The sequence below is a fragment of the Anas acuta genome, chromosome Z (assembly GCF_963932015.1).
Source record: "Anas acuta chromosome Z, bAnaAcu1.1, whole genome shotgun sequence".
In the NCBI taxonomy this organism is placed as follows: domain Eukaryota; kingdom Metazoa; phylum Chordata; class Aves; order Anseriformes; family Anatidae; genus Anas; species Anas acuta.
In genome coordinates, this window is record NC_089017.1 from 29215206 (window position 1) to 29235315 (window position 20110).

General features: G+C 39.4%; 1 protein-coding gene across 15 annotated transcripts in view; it reads right to left on the reverse strand.

The window, feature by feature from the left end:
- Positions 1–20110, reverse strand: part of NFIB (nuclear factor I B) — a 187000-nt gene that overhangs the window by 64523 nt on the left and 102367 nt on the right. For 14 of the 15 annotated variants that reach the window (XR_011091472.1, XR_011091470.1, XM_068667981.1 and 11 more), the window contains 2 exons: positions 16559–16612; positions 2558–2626 (listed from right to left, as the gene is read on the reverse strand). Coding sequence is in view for 13 of the 15 variants with exons in the window: in XM_068667981.1 (XP_068524082.1) it covers positions 2558–2626; positions 16559–16612 (123 nt within the window). In the remaining 2 variants the exon portion in view is untranslated. The remainder of the gene's footprint in view (positions 1–2557; positions 2627–16558; positions 16613–20110) is intronic. The other variant, XM_068667975.1, reaches the window with a different exon arrangement.

A 20110-nucleotide genomic window follows, 5' to 3' on the forward strand; every position in this document is an offset into this window, starting at 1 on the left:
GTATTTTTCCTGACAGCTAAAGTACAACACTGTTGCGGCTTGAGGTTAAACAAATGCATGGTAAGAAATCCCACAGAAACCACATGCTTTAAAACTTATTATTAGAAGTATATCATGTATAACAGCTTCAGCAGGTATGATTTCATAAGGTAACTGCAATATTGATTTTTCTTTTTTAATCTGAATGGCCCAATACTTTAAAAGATATTTAACTACTTGACAACTACAAGCAGAGCTGTATTTCACATATCCTCAGCCTCCCCCCAAAAAATAAAAGCCATATCTTTAGCAAACGAATTGGGGGGAGGGGTGTGAGAAGAAAATAACAAAAGAAAAAGGAGAGGAGAGGAGAGGAGAGGAGAGGAGAGGAGAGGAGAGGAGAGGAGAGGAGAGGAGAGGAGAGGAGAGGAGAGGAGAGGAGAGGAGAGGAGAGGAGAGGAGAGGAGAGGAGAGGAGAGGAGAGGAGAGGAGAGGAGAGGAGAGGAGAGGAGAGGAGAGGAGAGGAGAGGAGAGGAGAGGAGAGGAGAGGAGAGGAGAGGAGAGGAGAGGAGAGGAGAGGAGAGGAGAGGAGAGGAGAGGAGAGGAGAGGAGAGGAGAGGAGAGGAGAGGAGAGGAGAGGAGAGGAGAGGAGAGGAGAGGAGAGGAGAGGAGAGGAGAGGAGAGGAGAGGAGAGGAGAGGAGAGGAGAGGAGAGGAGAGGAGAGGAGAGGAGAGGAGAGAGAAAGGGAAGGGGAAGGGGAAGGGGAAGGGGAAGGGGAAGAAGGGGAAGGGGAAGGGGAAGAAGGGGAAGGGGAAGGGGAAGGGGAAGGGGAAGAAGGGGAAGGGGAAGGGGAAGGGGAAGGGGAAGGGGAAGGGGAAGGGGAAGGGGAAGGGGAAGGGGAAGGGGAAGGGGAAGGGGAAGGGGAAGGGGAAGGGGAAGGGGAAGGGGAAGGGGAAGGGGAAGGGGAAGGGGAAGGGGAAGGGGAAGGGGAAGGGGAAGGGGAAGGGGAAGGGGAAGGGGAAGGGAAGGGAAGGGAAGGGAAGGGAAGGGAAGGGAAGGGAAGGGAAGGGAAGGGAAGGGAAGGGAAGGGAAGGGAAGGGAAGGGAAGGGAAGGGAAGGGAAGGGAAGGGAAGGGAAGGGAAGGGAAGGGAAGGGAAGGGAAGGGAAGGGAAGGGAAGGGAAGGGAAGGGAAGGGAAGGGAAGGGAAGGGAAGGGAAGGAAAAAGAAAAGGAAAGGAAAAAGAAAAGAAAGAAAAAAGAAAAGAAAAAAGAAAAAAAGAAAAAAGAAAGGAAAAGAAAGGAAAAGAAAGGAAAAGAAAGGAAAAGAAAGGAAAAGAAAGGAAAAGAAAAGAAAAGAAAAGAAAAGAAAAGAAAAGAAAAGAAAAGAAAAGAAAAGAAAAGAAAAGAAAAGAAAAGAAAAGAAAAGAAAAGAGAAAAGAAAAGAAAAGAAAAGAAAAGAAAAGAAAAGAAAAGAAAAGAAAAGAAAAGAAAAGAAAAGAAAAGAAAAGAAAAGAAAAGAAAAGAAAAGAAAAGAAAAGAAAAGAAAAGAAAAGAAAAGAAAAGAAAAAAAAGAGTATTACCACTGCAGCATGACAATGCTCAGTGGTTTCCTGAAGGATTTATCTTGATTTTTATTGCTGAATGCTAATTTCTGATCATGGCAAATAAAATTACACTCACATCTTAAATTCAATGAATCCGTCAAGCATCATGTCCTGGCATGAACTAGCTTCTGTATAATGTTTGGACAGAGAATTTTGGAGACTTCTGTCTCACTGTTTTTGTCCTCTCATCAGAGAAGAGAATTTCCTGGACCATTCAGTTGTTATAATGTTGGTGTTATCACTGCAGACACTTCCAACTGTAACTTTCAAGTATATTTGTTCACTTCTTAAGTAAATCTTAACAGAAATAATTTAACAGTGCAGAAAGAAGTGTTCAGGAAGCAATGTTAAATGAAGTTCTGCATTGTGTTTATTCCATGCTATTACAGCATATTCTTTGTTTTTTATTATCAAATATTTGTGTGCATAACTTTTCTGATGCCAAAACAAGCCAATGTAATCAGAAATTCAGTTACAACCACTGCCACATGTAAAAGAAATACAATACATTGTTAATCATCATTTCTATCCTCACTATGGAGGGTCCACTTGTAGCATCTTTCAAGGGCTGTAAATTCAAAAACCTAAAAGAATAATCAGATGGTTTAGCAGAGTCCAAGGATGTGCTGTGCAACCTTAAAAAGCTGGAAGTCTAACAAATAAAATTTGATTATCTATCATAGTTTTACTAGCATATGAATCCATTAATGTGCAGGGGGACACCTAACAAATTGGTTCCAGCCTTAAATAATGAAGAAACAAAAGAAGACTTTTGTGTGTTTAATTATAAATGCTTGCAAGATGCACTGTAATGCCGTGGTCAAAGTTATGAAAATCCTGAGTTACAGGCATTTCCTACACATCTTATCTTGGGGAAAAAGAAAAAAAGAAGAACAAATAAAGCAAACAAATACTGAGATCCAGAAAGAATTCTTTGCTTGGTTTGGAAATGATTAAAAGTAAATGTGAACTTACTTCTGGACACCCTCACAAGTTCTGACACATTGAACACTCCAGATTTTACAAAACTGTCCTCAAGGTACACTGAAAAAGATCACAATTTGTAGAGTGAGAATATTAACAAATATCTATAGATACATTTATACACAAGCTAACAACAGCATCAGCAGTCCTAAAACTGTAATATGCAGACAAAAGTACACTGAAATTGGGATCAAATGAGAGCTGAAAATCAAGCAGAGGTGCTAAAGTTTTGAGGAGCTGTGGTAAAGCAATCTTCTAATGCACACATGAAAACTAACAAACAGTACACTGTGTTCCTAGTTAACCATCCATAAACTGCCTAAAAATTTGTTTCTTTTATTAGCATCTCAATTTTTAAATCAACATTGAACTAAGAACTGTAGTGGCTGGAAAATACAACAGTCCTGTCCTGGCATACATTTCTGTAAACACATTTTGTCTCTGTTGATAGTAACTTTACGCTACCACCTTAGTTACAAAATCATCACCTCTGAGTCAGATGAGGATTTTATTGTTGTTTCCAATAAAAGACAGAACTGGACAAAACAGACTGCCAGTTGAGTGGGGTGCTGAATTATATCTACATACAAATCTACATATAAGAAACCATGCTTTATTGTTTTGGCCTGTTTACTCATTCCAAGATAATTGTGTATGATATACTTTCCTCGCCTTCAAGTTTGAGCACATTTTGGAGCACTGCAGTGAAAGAACCATTAATATCACTAATAATCAATAAGTATCCCAGTAGTGTAACTATTTATTAAAAGGGAGCAGCCCATGTTACTGTAGAATTCTCACACTGATAACTACTGCATAAACTGACTTGACCGAATTTGAGATTACATGACATCATAGCCTTTACAGACAAGAATGTCACCCATTTGCCAACAGAATTATTTGGATCCATACTTTGCACACATTGCTGCTCTAACAGACATGCTGAGGGAAGGTGCACCAAGTGTTGCTTGTTGTGCTTCCTCTTTTCCTTCTTAGTAGCCCGCAGAGCCTCCACACCCAGCACCTCTGATATTATTTACCTCTCTGGGTATAAATAATACACCTGGCAACTCAGGCTGAAAAATCCTGTGTATATTTATTATATGTGTACATTACTGTACATCATGTTACATCCTGAGTACATTTATTATATATGGCAGCCTTTCCTGACATCTCTGTTGTGCTTCTAGTTATACAAGCAAATGTCAGTCTTCCCTGTCTGAAAAGCCATCAGAGGATGAAACTATGGGTCTGTGTGATCATTATGAATGATGCCATGCCAATGCCATTATCTCTTCATCTTCTAGTCATCATCACTCATGACATCTATGCATGTCTTTATTTCCACCAGTAGTTCTGTGGGTTTCTCCCTCTCCCTCTTTACTTTCTCTCACATTCCTCTTGCTCTCATTTTCTACAGCATCTCTTCACATCTACTGCTTTTTCCTTTCTTATTTCTAAGAAATTAGAACATTTTCCTTTCATCTTCTACATTCCCTTGCACCTTTTCTTCATGTTTTCTGTTTGTCACACCCGTACCATTAAAAATAAAAAAAATACAATAAGAACAATGTTTCATTTTCCTTTCTTCCTCACTTCTTATTTTTAACCTAAGAATGGATGAACTGGACAAAGCATAGTAATTCCTCTGACAATGGAAAACTTTCCCCTCTGTATTTTCTTAATTGGGCACAGTCTAAAGCACTGAAAAGATTTCCAAGAAAAATTTAGTTTTATGTTTTTAGTTGGCCTGAAAGTGAAATGTGGCTTAAAGCCAGTGTACAAATGTACAGACAGCTCTGAAGGTGGTTAACAAGACAAACTGAACTTCTGTGCTGCCTATTCAAATACCTCTACTTTGAAGTACAACTTCTCTAGATTCAAGTTAGGCTGACTTGAGAGAACCTTCACCCAAGTGTAGGTTAGTTGAGCTGCCATTGAGTACAATAAGTCCTAAGGCTCATTACATTAAAAAAAAAAAAAAAAAAAAAAAAAAAAGAGTATTCAGTTCTGTCTCAAGAATTTTCAGTTTTTCTTACTGTTAACACTGAGGACACCTACATAGCTTAAAGAGTGATATAGCGTGTTTCTGTCCTTGTAATAATGAAATGGGAGCAGGAAAAATATTCTGCCACTGAGTGGTACCACTATTTACCACCTCATCACAGCAGGTGTTGTTGATGGATCACTGTCTTTCACCCAGGTTAAACAAATAAATAAATAAGCAAACAAGCAGAAGTTTTGTGCCATTAAACTGCTATAATTTGTTACAGAAATTAATTCTAAATAGGAAAATAATAAATGGAAAGACCTTGTATGGAGCAGGACAACTTTGTAGGACATTTTGACTATGATGTCAGATAATGTCTTTTACCTTATGAAGTTTATCTCCCTACTGAGCAAGACTTAACATTCATATTCACATTATTACACTGCTTGCAAGTGTCCTGTTTTGACTGGGATAGAGTTAATTTTCTTCCTAGTTGCTGGTATGGTGCTTTGTTTTGGATTTAGGATGAGCATAATGCTGGTAACACACCAGTGTTTTAGTTGTTGTGCAGTGCTTACATGGAGTCAAGGACTTTTCTGCTTGCTTCCTGACAGCGAGGAGGCTGTGGGTGCACAAGGAGATGGCGTGGGACATAGCTAGGAGACCTGACCCCAGCTGACCAAAGTATCCCATACCATACGGTGTCATGCTCAGTGGTAAAAACTGTGGGGAGTTGACTGGGGAAGCCTCTACCCAGGGTTGGGATGAGCATCATTTGGCAGGTGGTGAGCAATTGCATTGTGCAGCACTTGTTTTGTATATTATTTTATTGTTGCTGTTGTTATTATTATTTCCTTCCTTTTCTGTCCTATTAAACCTTCTTTATCTCAACCCACAGGTTTTTAACTTCTTTTTTCTGATTCTCTCCCCGTCCCACTGTGGAGGGGTGAGTGAACAGCTGTGTGGTGCTCAGTTGTCTGTTGGGTTAAACCACAACAGCGAGAAAAAGATATACAGTGATATCTGTGCAGTATATGTCTTACTGTCTTTTGATTAAGCATTCTATAATGCACTTCTTGTATTTCATTGACATGCTAAAGAGCCTTTAATTAACATTCTTGGTATGTTTCTGATCTGTTCAGTACAGAAACTAATGCACTTGATAATTTATTGTTCTATTCCTCATAGAGGATTTACTGTACCTTTTGATGATCATGATAATACCTTGCTGTCTATGTTGTTCAAGCCTTCTATAAGCATGGAGTATTGTCATTTACTAAAACTCATCTTGCTTTAGAGATGACACACTGTGAAATACATTATAGTACGTAACATTATTCTTAAAATTCTAAATTCTCTAAAAAATATATTTCTGCCCAAACCAATGTAGTGTACCTCTGTATAACCGGTAAGGAACTTCCAAAACCTATAATCACAGAATCACAGAATTTCTAGGTTGGAAGAGACCTCAAGATCATTGAGTCCAACCTCTGACCTAACACTAACAGTCCCCACTAAACCATATCCCTAAGCTCTACATCTAAACGTCTTTTAAAGACTTCCAGGGATGGTGACTCCACCACTTCCCTGGGCAGCCTGTTCCAATGCCTAACAACCCTTTGTAAAGAAGTAAAGAAGTTCTTCCTAACATCTAACCTAAAACTCCCCTGGCGCAACTTAAGCCCATTCCCCCTCGTCCTGTCACCAGGCACATGGGAGAACAGGTCAACCCCCATCAAGTAACAGCAGATTTGTTTTCCTATATTTCCTTTATTTTTTGTTCAAGGAAGGTTAAAAAAAAAAAAAAAAAAAAAAAAAAAAGAGTTCCCTCCTAAACTTTTTAAAAGAAAATTCATTTCTGAAAAATATGTTTTCTGACTGTAACACTACCATGACCAGATCATAGCCATTAAGGAAAAAAGATAAACGGGTTAAGATGAGTAACAGTTCTGATCGAGTTTCAATCATATGGTTGGCAAACAAGAGAAACCTTCAGTAATCCCATTCCTTATACATCTTCCTCTCTGTTCCTGTGCCATGCTTTCAATAACTGAATTACAAGAATAGTCTTAAACATGGTGAGATTAAAACAGGAAAAAAATATATGTTGTTACAACCTATTCAAATATATTTTCAGTTTTCACTAATGTGTACTGTAAAGGCTTGCTTTCATATTACTTAAAACCTCACCAATGACATCTGTCTTTAGAAATCTTTAACCAGCCTTTTTAATGTCTTTTGATTTAATTGTATTTTATGAATAGAATGCCTGTTTACATTCTGCTGCATATTGTCTAGTGCCAAAACATAAAATTGCTTCCTGGTATTATTAAATATCTAATTTTTTCACTGATACAGACTTGATTTTGAGCACCTTATGAAGCAAGAGTAAGGATACAATCAGTGCAGGAAGTAACTTGTATTAATGTCCTTTTAATTTTGGATGTTTGAAAGGAGGAATTGTAAAGCAATAGGTAGACTTAATAGCTGTGAGACATGGTCAATATTGGGAACTACTGTGAGAAAAAAAGCTAGAACCTTCATACTTGAATACAGACTACTAGCAGGGAACTGTAATGATGAAGTTATGTGATGCACAGTTCTGGATGCTGGTACAGGTTTGTCCAATTTCTGAAACTGTTACAATCACAGGTTAAATAATTTTATTGTACCAGTTCTTTTTCAGAGTCTTTGAAAGCAGATTTTTTAAGGATCAGCTCTTGCAGCTCTCTACAGCATCCGACATTGACAAGAAGCTCTAACTTCAGCAGGAATGCTAGTGATATACAGTTACTATTCAGTTACAAGGGGCAGTGAAAAAGTAGTCTCACACTGTATATTGTGATTTAGCTCACAGTCTAGGAAACTTGCAGTTTTTCTCATTGCATGTATTTTGAAACTAGTATCTTTAAAAGACTTCCAGAAGCAGGTTCCCACCAGACCAGAATTTCTTAAAGGCAGTTAAGAATGGATAGCATGAGCCAAGGAGTGACAGAAGATTCCAGTAGTGAAGTCACTAAATAGAAGAAGTAATATCCTGTCCAGAGAATTAAGCTCTTTTATTATCACACATTTGTCTCTGACCATGTTGCACAGCTACCTTTGCTGTGTTGCCTTTTGTTTGTTTTGTTTTGTTTTAACCTCTGAAAACTGCAGTTATACTGTAACTGGGAAAGTAAAAAAACATGTTGCAAAAGATCGCATGACTCCATTAAACATTTTAGCAGAATATGGGCCTAAGAATCTGCTTGTGCCATTATGAAAAACAAATGAAATTTTCCATACTCTGAAGTTAATGAGAAGGGCTATAATTGCCTTCAATGATGTAGTAATTTCAAGATGCAAACACCTAGCTGAATTGATTCCAGAATCCATGCACTGGAATCCAAGAGATGAGTTGGCCTGAAACCTAGCAAAAACAGAAAGAATGACTACCACAAATTCATACTGCCTTCCACTCTGGCAGGTCTCAGGTCATGTACACACCACAGCCAAGATTTCAAAGATATTGTTGGAGCTGATTGTTATCAGATACCAGACTGCTGCTTTACTGGTTAGAAATCCAAAAGGAGTTTTCTGGTGCCAAAGCAGATTTTTGGAGTTCTAACCTGTAATGTAACCATTTTATTGAACTCTTGTTCTGTGCATGCATTGAAGTAAAAACACTGTGTTCACCATTGAACACAACAGCATCAGAATTGAAAGCAGCATCAATTACAAACTAAGTTCATAAAAAAGGATAGTCCATCCAAGTGAAAATTCAAAACTAATCCTAAACCAGTAGACAGTAGAAACTTCCTACACCAAAATTAAAACCAGCATGCAAGACCAAAAACTCTTACTTCTGGAAAAAGGGGCTGTGCAATTTGTGCAGGCTTCTGATTGTTCAGATAGCCCAGCTGCACACTTCACTTACAGAAAGCCCTAACTGGTGCGGGGCTGAGAGGCTGAGGAGGAAGGGCATCATCTCTCAATCTCTGTCATTACTAATTCATAGAGCATTTGGGAAAGGGAGAACTCCACAGAAAATCAAGCTGTGACCAAACCCAACCCGGTTTTATTTGAAGATTGCTATCTGAGATGGCATGGCTGCAGGCATACAGGAAACAGCTTTCAGAATATCCACTCCCATGCTGAAAAATCAAGGCACAGAATATATGTTTGTTTGAATGTAGTTCTGCCTGGTTCCCCAAACTACTACTACAGCATCATTTCTTCCACAAGAAAAGATGCTTACAATGATGAGGCCAGGGAACCTCTCTTCTATTCCTATTAATTAGGGGGATAATTCCCCATCCACAAGAAGGTAACTTGCAATACAATAAAATAATGAAACTGTCTGTGTTCTGAATCATTCAAAACTCAAGGACATTTGCTTATTGCATTTCCAAAAGAGTGCAAAGGTTGAGAGCACACATAACTCTTCAGAGGCTATTTCTGAAAATGTACATTCTAAAACTAAAACTGAAACACTTCTTTCTAAAATAGTCATATATAGGCAAATTTATTACACATTCCTTAGGGCTTAATCCAAAAAGAATGTTCTCCCTGTGGCTGCTGGCCCATATGAAAGCTCAGAGAAGCCTTTGGGGCTCTACAGCTGCAAGAGAGATTTGCATACAAGAGATAGGTGAGGATGGTTGCAAGCTTTTTGGCAACACCTTTTTTAATTAGAATGATTTCACTCATGTCTTCTTTGGAAAAGGTTCCCAGAATAAAAATTCTGGTGAAAATGCAAGGGGAAAACCCATTCCAGAGTAGTAGGGCTGGCTCTAAGGATTCACTGAACCCTGCCTCATTCAGACTAGGAATGTTATTGTTAGATGAATGCCCTGACAATGTATCATGGTTTACTGCGGAGGAAGGAAGGCAACTAGTGGAGAGGAATGAAAGGTGGAGAGATAGTTTCTCAATCTCTGTCTAAAGGTGTCTCACCTCACATATAAATAATGTAATATTCACTAGCTGATAGGCTTGAACTCAAGTCATCTTCATTCAGCCGTCACTGAGTTTATGGAGTCTGCAAAATTTATATGAAAATATTCTTTGGACCAGCTAAAGTAGAGTAAATTATAGCAGCAAATAAAAAATAATAAATTGCAATAATAATTAAATTAAATTAATTAATTTATTTTTTAAAAGGTCCTATTTGCTAGAAAGCAGAGCGGTGATAACCTCTGAGGTCAACTGCTGGAATAACAGCAAAAATCTTAATGCACCTATCTTCCCTGGACAATGAAGTTCATAACCATCTATTCAGGGATGGTTAGGTTTTCTTTGCACTTTCTGAAAGATATCTGTTTTATTCCCCGATGCTGGATATGAAGAGCTCTGAAAGCCTGAAGGGACCTGAACAAGAACAGACTATCTTCCACCTCTATCCAGAAACCAAAACATGAAGAACTAATAGGAACTACTATCCACTTCCTTGGGTTTTGAGATCTCTTGAGTCTCAAACTGTGTCCATATGTTGATCCTATGTTATTGTTACATCTATATAACATTTTATACTATCAGTATCTCTATTTATTCCTTTTAGCAATTTAAAGGGACTGCCTTCATAGATTTGAGCACCATGGCAACAACTGAACACAGTGTTAATGTTGATGTGTAAGTTATGTCTGCCAAACAGCAATCTCATGCCAATGGCAGGTAGCAAGTAACCTTGCTGATGTCAGACTGTTGTGGCCAGCAGGTAGTAGGAAAGGAGAGAAACACAAACTGGAACAAAACCCATAAAATCCTCTACTAGAAGAACTGACCACTAAAGATTGCATCTTTAAAGACCATAACGTTATGGCTGGTGTGAATATCATTAGATTATGAATAGTTCTGGATGTTTTTCTCTCTTTACTCAGCCTCATAATTTTCCTATGACTACTAAATGAACTCACTGAAAGATCATTTCCTCTGGTTTCAGTATCCATCATCCCACAGATCTGTAGATATTTGAGTCACACAAATATAAAGGAAGGCTCATTTTTCAGATTTTCTAAAGCTACACACTTTTGACAAACATAGGATCAAAATTCCTAGGGAGTTTAGAGGGAGCACATAGTACAGCATTACATCAAAAATGGCATTCTGGGTCTTCATCCTTCATCAGCCTGCTTTCAGCAGTAGGTCTCTGTAGGTGCCTAGCAAAATAGTTGCCAAATAGCATAATAAAGATGTTTTGTTGTTGTTGCTGCTGGTTTTTGACTAATAGTGTCTTACGCTCCAGCTATTTTCAGTTTAAATCACGAATTAATCCAGGTATGTCTCTGTTTAGTCACCCTCAATGGATCCACAGACATTTCCATTTTCTCACTGAACCCATGTAAACATTTAATAGCTAACATAATCTAAACCTGTAGATTCTGTAATGCCTTTGACACAGACAACGACATTCTGATCTCTGAATTTGAGAGAGATGGATTTGAAGGGGTTGAATATTCATTTTATTCAATGAATAAGGAATCATCTTGAAAGACACATGCAAAGAGTTGTAGTCAATGGCTTTATTTCCAGGTGGAGGCTAGTGATGAGTGGTGTCTCTCAGGGGTCTGTCTTGGGACCAGTACAGTTTAATATCTTTACCAATGACACAGACAGTGGAATTAAGTGCACCCTCAGAAAGTTTGCAGAGGACACCAAGCTGTGTGGTGCAGTTGATACAAGAGAAGGAAGGGATGCCAGCCAAAAGGGTCTGGACAAGCTGGAGAAATGGACCAATGTGAACTGCATGAGGTTCAGCAAGTCAAAGCGGAAGGTGTTGCACCTGGGTCAGGGCAATTCCAAACATAAGTCCAGACTGGGAGAAGAAGTTATTGAGAGAAGCCCTGCAGAGAAGGAATAGGGGATTCTGATGGATGAAAAGCTCAACATAACATAAGCCAGCAGTGTGTACTTGCAGCCCAGAAAGCCAACCTCATCCTGGGCTGCATCAACAGAGTTGTAAACAGCAGGTCAAAGGAGGTGACTGTCCCCCTCTACTCTGCCCTTGTGAGGCCTAATTTGCAGTGCTGCATCCAAGTCTGGAGCTCCCAGCACAAGAAGGATGTGCATCTGTTAGAGGAGTACTGGAGAAGGGCCATGAGGATGCTCAGAGGGCTGAACACCTCTCCAAGAAAGGCTGAGATGTTCAGGATGTTCACCCTGAAGAGGAAAAGGGAGACCTCATTGCAGCCTTTCAGTACTTGAAGGGGGCTTATATAAAAAGATGGAGAGCAACTTTTTTCTTAGGCAGATAATGTTATGGCAAAGGGGAATGGTTTTAAACTAAAAGAGGGAAGACTTAGATCAGATGTTAGGAAGAAATTCTTTACTCAGAGGGTGGTGAGGCACTGGAACAGGTTGCTCAGAGAACCTGTGGATGACCCATAACTGGAAGAATAAGTTGTTTCCCTGGTCTAGTGGGTGGCATCCCTGCGCATGGCAGAGGGGTTGGAAAGTTGATCCTTAAGATCCCTACTAACCTAAGCCCTTCTATAGTTCTATGGTTGCATGATTCTAGGACCTTATGAGTGATCTAGACAACAGCAGTGTCCATACTTCCTCTCCTCTCCTCTCCTCTCCTCTCCTCTCCTCTCCTCTCCTCTCCTCTCCTCTCCTCTCCTCTCCTCTCCTCTCCTCTCCTCTCCTCTCCTCTCCTCTCCTCTCCTCTCCTCTCCTCTCCTCTCCTCTCCTCTCCTCTCCTCTCCTCTCCTCTCCTCTCCTCTCCTCTCCTCTCCTCTCCTCTCCTCTCCTCTCCTCTCCTCTCCTCTCCTCTCCTCTCCTCGAGTCTCCTCTCCTCTCCTCTCCTCTCCTCTCCTCTCCTCTCCTCGAGTCTCCTCTCCTCGAGTCTCCTCTCCTCTCCTCGAGTCTCCTCGAGTCTCCTCTCCTCGAGTCTCCTCGAGTCTCCTCTCCTCTCCTCGAGTCTCCTCTCCTCGAGTCTCCTCTCCTCGAGTCTCCTCTCCTCTCCTCGAGTCTCCTCTCCTCGAGTCTCCTCGAGTCTCCTCGAGTCTCCTCGAGTCTCCTCTCCTCGAGTCTCCTCGAGTCTCCTCTCCTCTCCTCTCCTCGAGTCTCCTCTCCTCTCCTCTCCTCGAGTCTCCTCTCCTCTCCTCGAGTCTCCTCTCCTCGAGTCTCCTCTCCTCGAGTCTCCTCGAGTCTCCTCTCCTCTCCTCGAGTCTCCTCTCCTCTCCTCGAGTCTCCTCTCCTCGAGTCTCCTCTCCTCTCCTCTCCTCTCCTCTCCTCGAGTCTCCTCTCCTCTCCTCTCCTCTCCTCTCCTCGAGTCTCCTCTCCTCGAGTCTCCTCGAGTCTCCTCTCCTCGAGTCTCCTCTCCTCGAGTCTCCTCTCCTCGAGTCTCCTCGAGTCTCCTCTCCTCGAGTCTCCTCTCCTCGAGTCTCCTCTCCTCTCCTCGAGTCTCCTCTCCTCGAGTCTCCTCGAGTCTCCTCTCCTCGAGTCTCCTCGAGTCTCCTCGAGTCTCCTCTCCTCGAGTCTCCTCTCCTCTCCTCTCCTCTCCTCTCCTCTCCTCTCCTCTCCTCTCCTCTCCTCTCCTCTCCTCTCCTCTCCTCGAGTCTCCTCTCCTCGAGTCTCCTCGAGTCTCCTCGAGTCTCCTCTCCTGAGTCTCCTCTCCTCTCCTGTCCTTGAGTCTCCTCTTCTTTCCTTGAGTATCCTTTCCTTGAGTCTCCTTGAGTCTCCTCTGTCTCCTCTCCTTGAGTCTCCTCTCCTCCTCCTCATTTTTCTGCATCATACATACAATCCCTTTGCAGAAATGACCTTTACAATTCAGCTCACAGAAAATCAAGTTTCATTCTTTAGAAATATACCCAATGAAAGTTAGTGAAAAAATAAAACTTAGAGGAGGATACCCCTGGACCTTGCTACAAATGCTAAATACCACTTTCACCACAAGCTACACTAACTTAATATTGTATTATGCTATCAAAATATTCAGTGTATTTTTAGGAATCTATTGTAAAGAATTCCACCAAGGGCTCTTAATGTTCTTTTGTTTGGCAAGTGACATTACCTCCTTCCATGGTTAAGACAGCAAATTACCAGACACCTTAAAGAATGTAATAGTCTAGCCAAACCTAGGAAAAAAAAAACAAAACTCTTTTAACACCAGCAGCCTAGCTGACTACCACTCAGTTTCCAACCTCCTCTTCCTTGGCAATGTCTTTGTGAAGATAGTGGCATCCAAGCACTAACAGCACCTAAGCCTTGCCAACAACCTGGCTCCTTGATATACAGGCATCAGACCAAAGGTTGATTAAAAAACCCAAAACTTTCTGGCATTGCCAGTCCATGTGCTCTTGGCTTGGGACAGAAAACAAACCTCAGAGTGGATATCCTCTGGGACTTTGGCAGAAGTGACTGCCTGGTTTCAATAATAATACTGATGTGAAGTTTAGTAAGAGCAGGACAGCAGTCCTTCTCCACAGACAATCTTAAGGGAGTGTGACTCCCTCTCATTCCCCTGCACAACCCTAGAAGCTCTATATTTTACAGTCCCACAAAACCTCAGTGCTTTCTCCCTGCCAGTTTAACCCCAAAGCAGTATCACACAGTGAAGCTGAATGATGCTAGAAGTTCATGTATCCTCAAATAGGCAGATGACATCCAATTATGCCTCTGTCTCTACTCAAATGAAGGGTTTCAAGGGAAGCAAGGCACAGTCTCCATTTTCTGTCCCCACTTGGCAGCAGATAAAAGGAATAACGATGCCAACTGTAACTCCAAAGCATGAGAAAGTGTTATGCTCAAATTTCAAGCAGAAAATTTCATGATGAAACCAGCAACAGATTTCTCTCCCTCTATCTCCTGCTGCCTCCTGGGACAATGGAGTTTGTCAGACATTGAGGCATCTGATCTTGTCCCACAACACTGCCAAAAGAAAGCCCATTAGTCTCCTCTGCTGCCTGCCACATGGCTGTGTGGCTGTTGCAAGATTACTCCTTGAAAGAGTAACATGGGGTTGAGCCTGAGGGTTACTGAGGCTCAACTCACTAGAGCATGTGATCCTCACTAGTGAAATGTGTACCTCTACCTTCCAACTACAAATGTTAAATGATACTTTAAACCAGAATTTTAAAACATGGAGAAGGTGATTTTCCAGACCTGACCTTCAGCTTCTCAAACCCTAAGGCTACAAAGTATCCTTTACAATGATGAGGTGTAAAGCATTTGGTTTTTCTTGCACATACAAGCAGAAATATTTTAAAACAAAAAGAAATTCCCTCAAGCCAAATGCTTCAGGTTTTCCAAAACTGTGATTACCCATGAGGATTATTTTTTTAGGCTTCTTTTAGGTGTAAATGTGCTGATGAGTGGGTGACTTACATTTTTTTTTTTTTTAAACCTACCTAATTTATGTCATGCATTTAATAGAGAAATAAAGGCCTATTCATGTATTATACACAGGTTAGAGAGAAACAGCATCAAAGCCTCCATGCAAAAGTAATTTCAATTGCAAACCTGCATCATGGAAAAAGAAGGGGAAGAAGGAAGGGGAAGAAGGAAGGGGGAAGAGAGGGAGAAGAGGAAGGGGAAGGGAAAGGGGGAAGGAGAAGAGGAAGGGGAAGGGGAAGGGGAAGGGGAAGGGGGAAGGAGAAGAGGAAGGGGAAGGGAATCACAGTAAGAAAAAAACACTTGTTTGTGGTTTTTTGGTGTTTTGTGTTTTGTGTGTTGTTTGTGTGTGTGTGTGTGTGTGTGTGTGTGTTTTGTTGTTGTTTTTGTTTGTTTGTTTGTTTGTTTTATAGATATATTTACTTTTGCTGCCTTCATATTTCTAAAATATATCATCAATCTCCCAGTATATATTACTGCTATTTATATTAAAGGAATATAGAGTTTTTTATTATGAGCTATGATGGTTCTTCCACTTCTGGGTACTCACTTCAACATGTCACATTCCATCACACACAGAAAATACTTTTATATACCTGTAGTACAAAATTGTCCATCCACAATGTTGGCTGTTTTCACTAATGTTTGGACAAATCCAGACAATACTTGTGTATATGTAATAACCCAGCATCATACTTTTACCTTTTGGTTAGACTGTGGTTAGTTTTGCATTTAGAAAAAGAGCAAACTGAGCTATTTGCAGCTTATTTCAGAGATATTTCTTATGAGAAATGAAATCATAGAAAAAGATCATAGATGATCTTTTAGGTTGGAAAAGACCTCTAAGATCATCTAGTCCAAGATACAGCACGATTTGATGGCAGGAGTCATTCTTACTTTCTAAATGATAGTATGAGGAAGCGTGTTGCACTCATTTGTCTCACCCTGATAAAATTCATAAAACAACAGAAGTTTACAACATTTACTAGCACAGCATAATTGATTAGAAGGATAACTCCACAAAAATACAAAGAGCCTTTGGCCTAAACAGTGTGGAATGGCAAAGTCTGGTTTTGATTTTCTCTTGAATTCTTATTTTTACAAAACCCTTGAAAGGACTATTTGCATGAAATCACTGAGATATCTCTGTTTCTCAAAAAAAAAAAAAATGTCTCTAGCAAGATATTTTTGAACAATGCGTTCAAAAACTGCTCAGAGCTGATATGCTTTTATAAAAAATGAACATATTAAATGAACATATTTACATTTTACAATGTACAAATAATATTAAACTAAAGGACAAAAGAAGCTGGTAGCATAGGTCACAATCTTTAGAGGTAAAGCAATTGTGTTTCTCTGAAACAAAATATTAATTGTAGTATTTGAAGACTTTTATAAAAGTAAAGTTATTTGGTGATCTTGTCTCCTTACTCCTTTTCCTATCACCATTTGCAAACTTCAAAAAGCCATACACTAAACAAAAAATTCCTTAGATTAAATGAATCTTAATGAAAATACAATTGAGACATTGCCAGTTTAAAAGACCTAAAGTAATCACAGCTTGTCCTCATTATATGTACCTATGAGTGCAAAATAGGTTGCTGATCAATTATGCTCTCTTTAACTATTAACAGTAGTATCTTTGTTCTCAAACAATGTTAGATTGCACATGTTCTGGAACTTATATTTACCTGGTGGATTCTTGGCAGGATCATTGTGGCTTGGACTTCCTGGTTGTCCAGAATCTATAAAGAAATCAAAGAAATGTTTTACTAATTTGTTTTGAAAGTATCTCACATCCTTTTAATACTCTCCTTCAGTATTAAACTAATACTTAACTTTGTTATCTAAAGGTCATTTCCCTGACTTTCTACATGAAGGCATTAGAGAACAAACATACTATATGTAACCCATTTTATGCAGAACCAGAAACATTGTGAAAGATGCAATAACTCATAGATCACTGAACAAGGACAAGAGAGTCATTCAGGTAAATATTCAGGGTGTAAACACATCTACAAGGGCACCTTTTCATTCCCTTTCACTCCATCCCCCAATTATAATATTGCATAATCAGGAAAGCAGAGGTAGCTTCTTCTCAGGCAATGACCAGAAATATATACTGGATCAGGCAACTAATGGAGTTTGCAGTGATGAATCCTGCTTCTTTACTTTTCCCTAAAAACACAGAGGTGTACGGTGCTTCCACAGACTCAGAACTGCACTGAAGTTATGACTGTCTGTTTTAATACAGTATAGCCTTTGTATTCTTAGTTTGTAAGAACTGCTATTGTGAAATAAAGATTATATAACATAAAAACTAAGAAAAAAAATCAAGCCCTGTGGTCTTTAAATAGTGTTTTCTCAATACATGTACCTAATGAATCAAGAGAAGAATGAGATTTGAAGTCAATGCACTGGAAAATAAATGTCATCCTTATTCATAAAAGCATTTGCTTTTAAAACTATCTTCTTGCTCTATCCCCACACCAATAATAAAACAAAATCCTGCATCACTGCAATAAATTATTATTAACAAAGTAAGACATGACAGACACTCTTGTACCCAAAGAGAGTAAGAAGTTGTAGGAAGCACAACCATTTATTCTGTATATGGTTATCTAAAATGTAGCAGCTTCAATAAATGAAAGAAAGTGAGGAAGAGAGGAAGGAAGAAAGGAAGAAAGGAGGAGAGGATGGAAGAGAGGAAGGGAGGAAAGGAGGGAGAAAGAGAGGAAGGGAGGGAGAAAGAGAGGAAGGGAGGGAGGGAGGGAGCGAGGCAGGGAGCGAGGCAGGGAGGCAGGCAGGCAGGCAGGCAGGCAGGCAGGCAGGCAGGAAGGAAGGAAGGAAGGAAGGAAGGAAGGAAGGCAAAGAAAATGTCCATTACTTGGAAGTGCAGCAGCACTTATAGCATAGGGCCGTCAAAGGACTGTTACTTAGTACTACAGAAATTGCCACTGCCAACTGAATCCCAGAGCGAAGTCAGAGTTCTTGAATGTATTACTGCTTACAACGTCAAATTAAAGAGAAACAGACAAACAAACAAAACACACACAAAGAGAAAGCAAGGAATTTACACATCAACAAATACTAATCCTTCAATTCCAATCACATCTTAAAGCCAACATAGCCTTCAACCTAGAATGAAAGATTCTGTCCAATGTCCACTGCTGACTAAAATCTGTTACCTTCGGTTATGTGACTTAGGAAACACTGCTTGACACACCTGTCTTTCAAGCAGTTTAGGTGAAGGCAAGCTTGATTATATAGATGGTATTAGCAGAAAGACAAATGCATTTCATAGTTCAAGTTCAGAATATGGGAAGTTCTGAAAGAAACTGCACCTCTGCAGCCTGTAACTTTTTCACCCAAACTATCTTCAGCTAAAACTTCATCAGACAAGACAAGCATTGGGTATCTACCAGAGATAGATACCTAAAGATAGATACTGGAAGATGAAGGCATGTGTGAAACCTAGTTCCAAAGCTACTAAAAACGCAAATAAATTTTGCAGTGTTGGATGAAATCATTCCTGCATGCAATAAAATCCACACTGGAAAGCAAATTTCACAAATTTCCTTCATCTTCTTCAACCCAGCGTAGGAAGAAAAAAGGACACATTCCTGATCAGATTGTGTACAGCCAAGATTTTGGGAACTTGTACACTTGCACCCATTGTACAACACCAGGACTCCTGAAATTCTTATCACCATAGCTGGTCAGGGTCACTTTCCAAAATTTTCCTAAGAAATCTGCTGGACATTGTGTCCATCACTGAAAGGGGTTTAAGGAAAATCTTGTCACTGAAACGGCCACCTAACTTGATTTTCTGTGTATTGCTACATATACTGTGAAAAGTCTGAAACTATTTTCAAAAGTGATACGATGTCACAAAAAGTATCAAAGTTACTCTTGTTTTTTCAATTTTTTTTTTCAATTTTTCTATGCCTAATCCTTATCCTGCTGGAGTGGACAGATAATGTAAATTCATGTTCAGTTCTCAATTTTAAATTGAATTTATTAGATCTAATTCCTTGCAATTGTTCCTAAACAAATTGGTTTATTTGGTGTTAGGATGGTATTTGCATTTTTATACTAGGCAGAAGTCAATGCTTCTGTAAAATCCCAAATAGATTGTAATGAAGAGTATTTCAATACAGATTAATTTAAGAGAGTACGGTTTGAATTAATACAGCATAAATAACTGTCCTGAATATACCAACAGAATGCATATAGTTCTTCATAGGTAACAAAAACCACTTTCCATCAATTAACAGCAAATGCAATATATCTTTTGTGGCTATATTCTTGAGGTTTTCTTGTGGTTTGCTGTGCTAGGAATATCTTCTAAAATGCCAGAAATTTTCTGGGGGGAAAAAAAAAAAAAAAAAAGCCCTCACTATGTAGTGCACACTTTTCATAACAAGATGCAGCACATCTCTTCAAAAAGTATATTAGGTTAATGTGAAAACTTGATCAACTATAAGAAATGTTTAAAATGTGATGCTTTTCTGAATGTGGACCTTTATAAATGACTTTTCTTGTGTTGCAATGGGAATAAAAGCTTTACCTTCAAGAGGGTGAACTTTAATATGCTTCAAAGAGGCATGTTCTGCTTCTGCAAACCATACAAATCATTATTTAAATTAGGATTATCAAAGAGGATTAATTTTACATAGCAATGGTCCACAGTAATTGTCCAAGTGCAGGTGTTTGGCTAAATGAAATGTCAGTTTGAATGCAGGTGCACCCAATAAAACTTGGACAACATAGCTTGGGGTGTACAGAAATTTGAAAGTAGATTAATGAGGCCTACTTGAAAATAACCTTCAAAGATTTCTCCTGCTAAAATTCACTGAAAAGCTGAACAAAATTAAGAATATTTTTTAGCTCTTGCAGAGCAACTTACCTTCAGTCCTGTTTTCTCATTGTCAATATGGCCACTTTCTGGACCAACAAACCAAGTGTTAAAGTCATTTAAAAAATTCCTTTTTATATTATAATACGAGAAATTTAGCAAGGAATTTTCCAGTTACAGGGAAAAGCTGATAGCTAATTATTATAATTTGCCAGTCAGACTTAGCTGTGTTTTATGTTAAGTTCTGATCAATCGTAATTTTTAGTTTGATTTTCTCAAAGCTGTTTGAGCAGTAGATGCTGCTAACATTTTTGCCACTGGGGTTTCAATGATCTGGAGAAAGCAATGAATTTTTGTGTGCTGAATATGAAAATCAACCTATGTT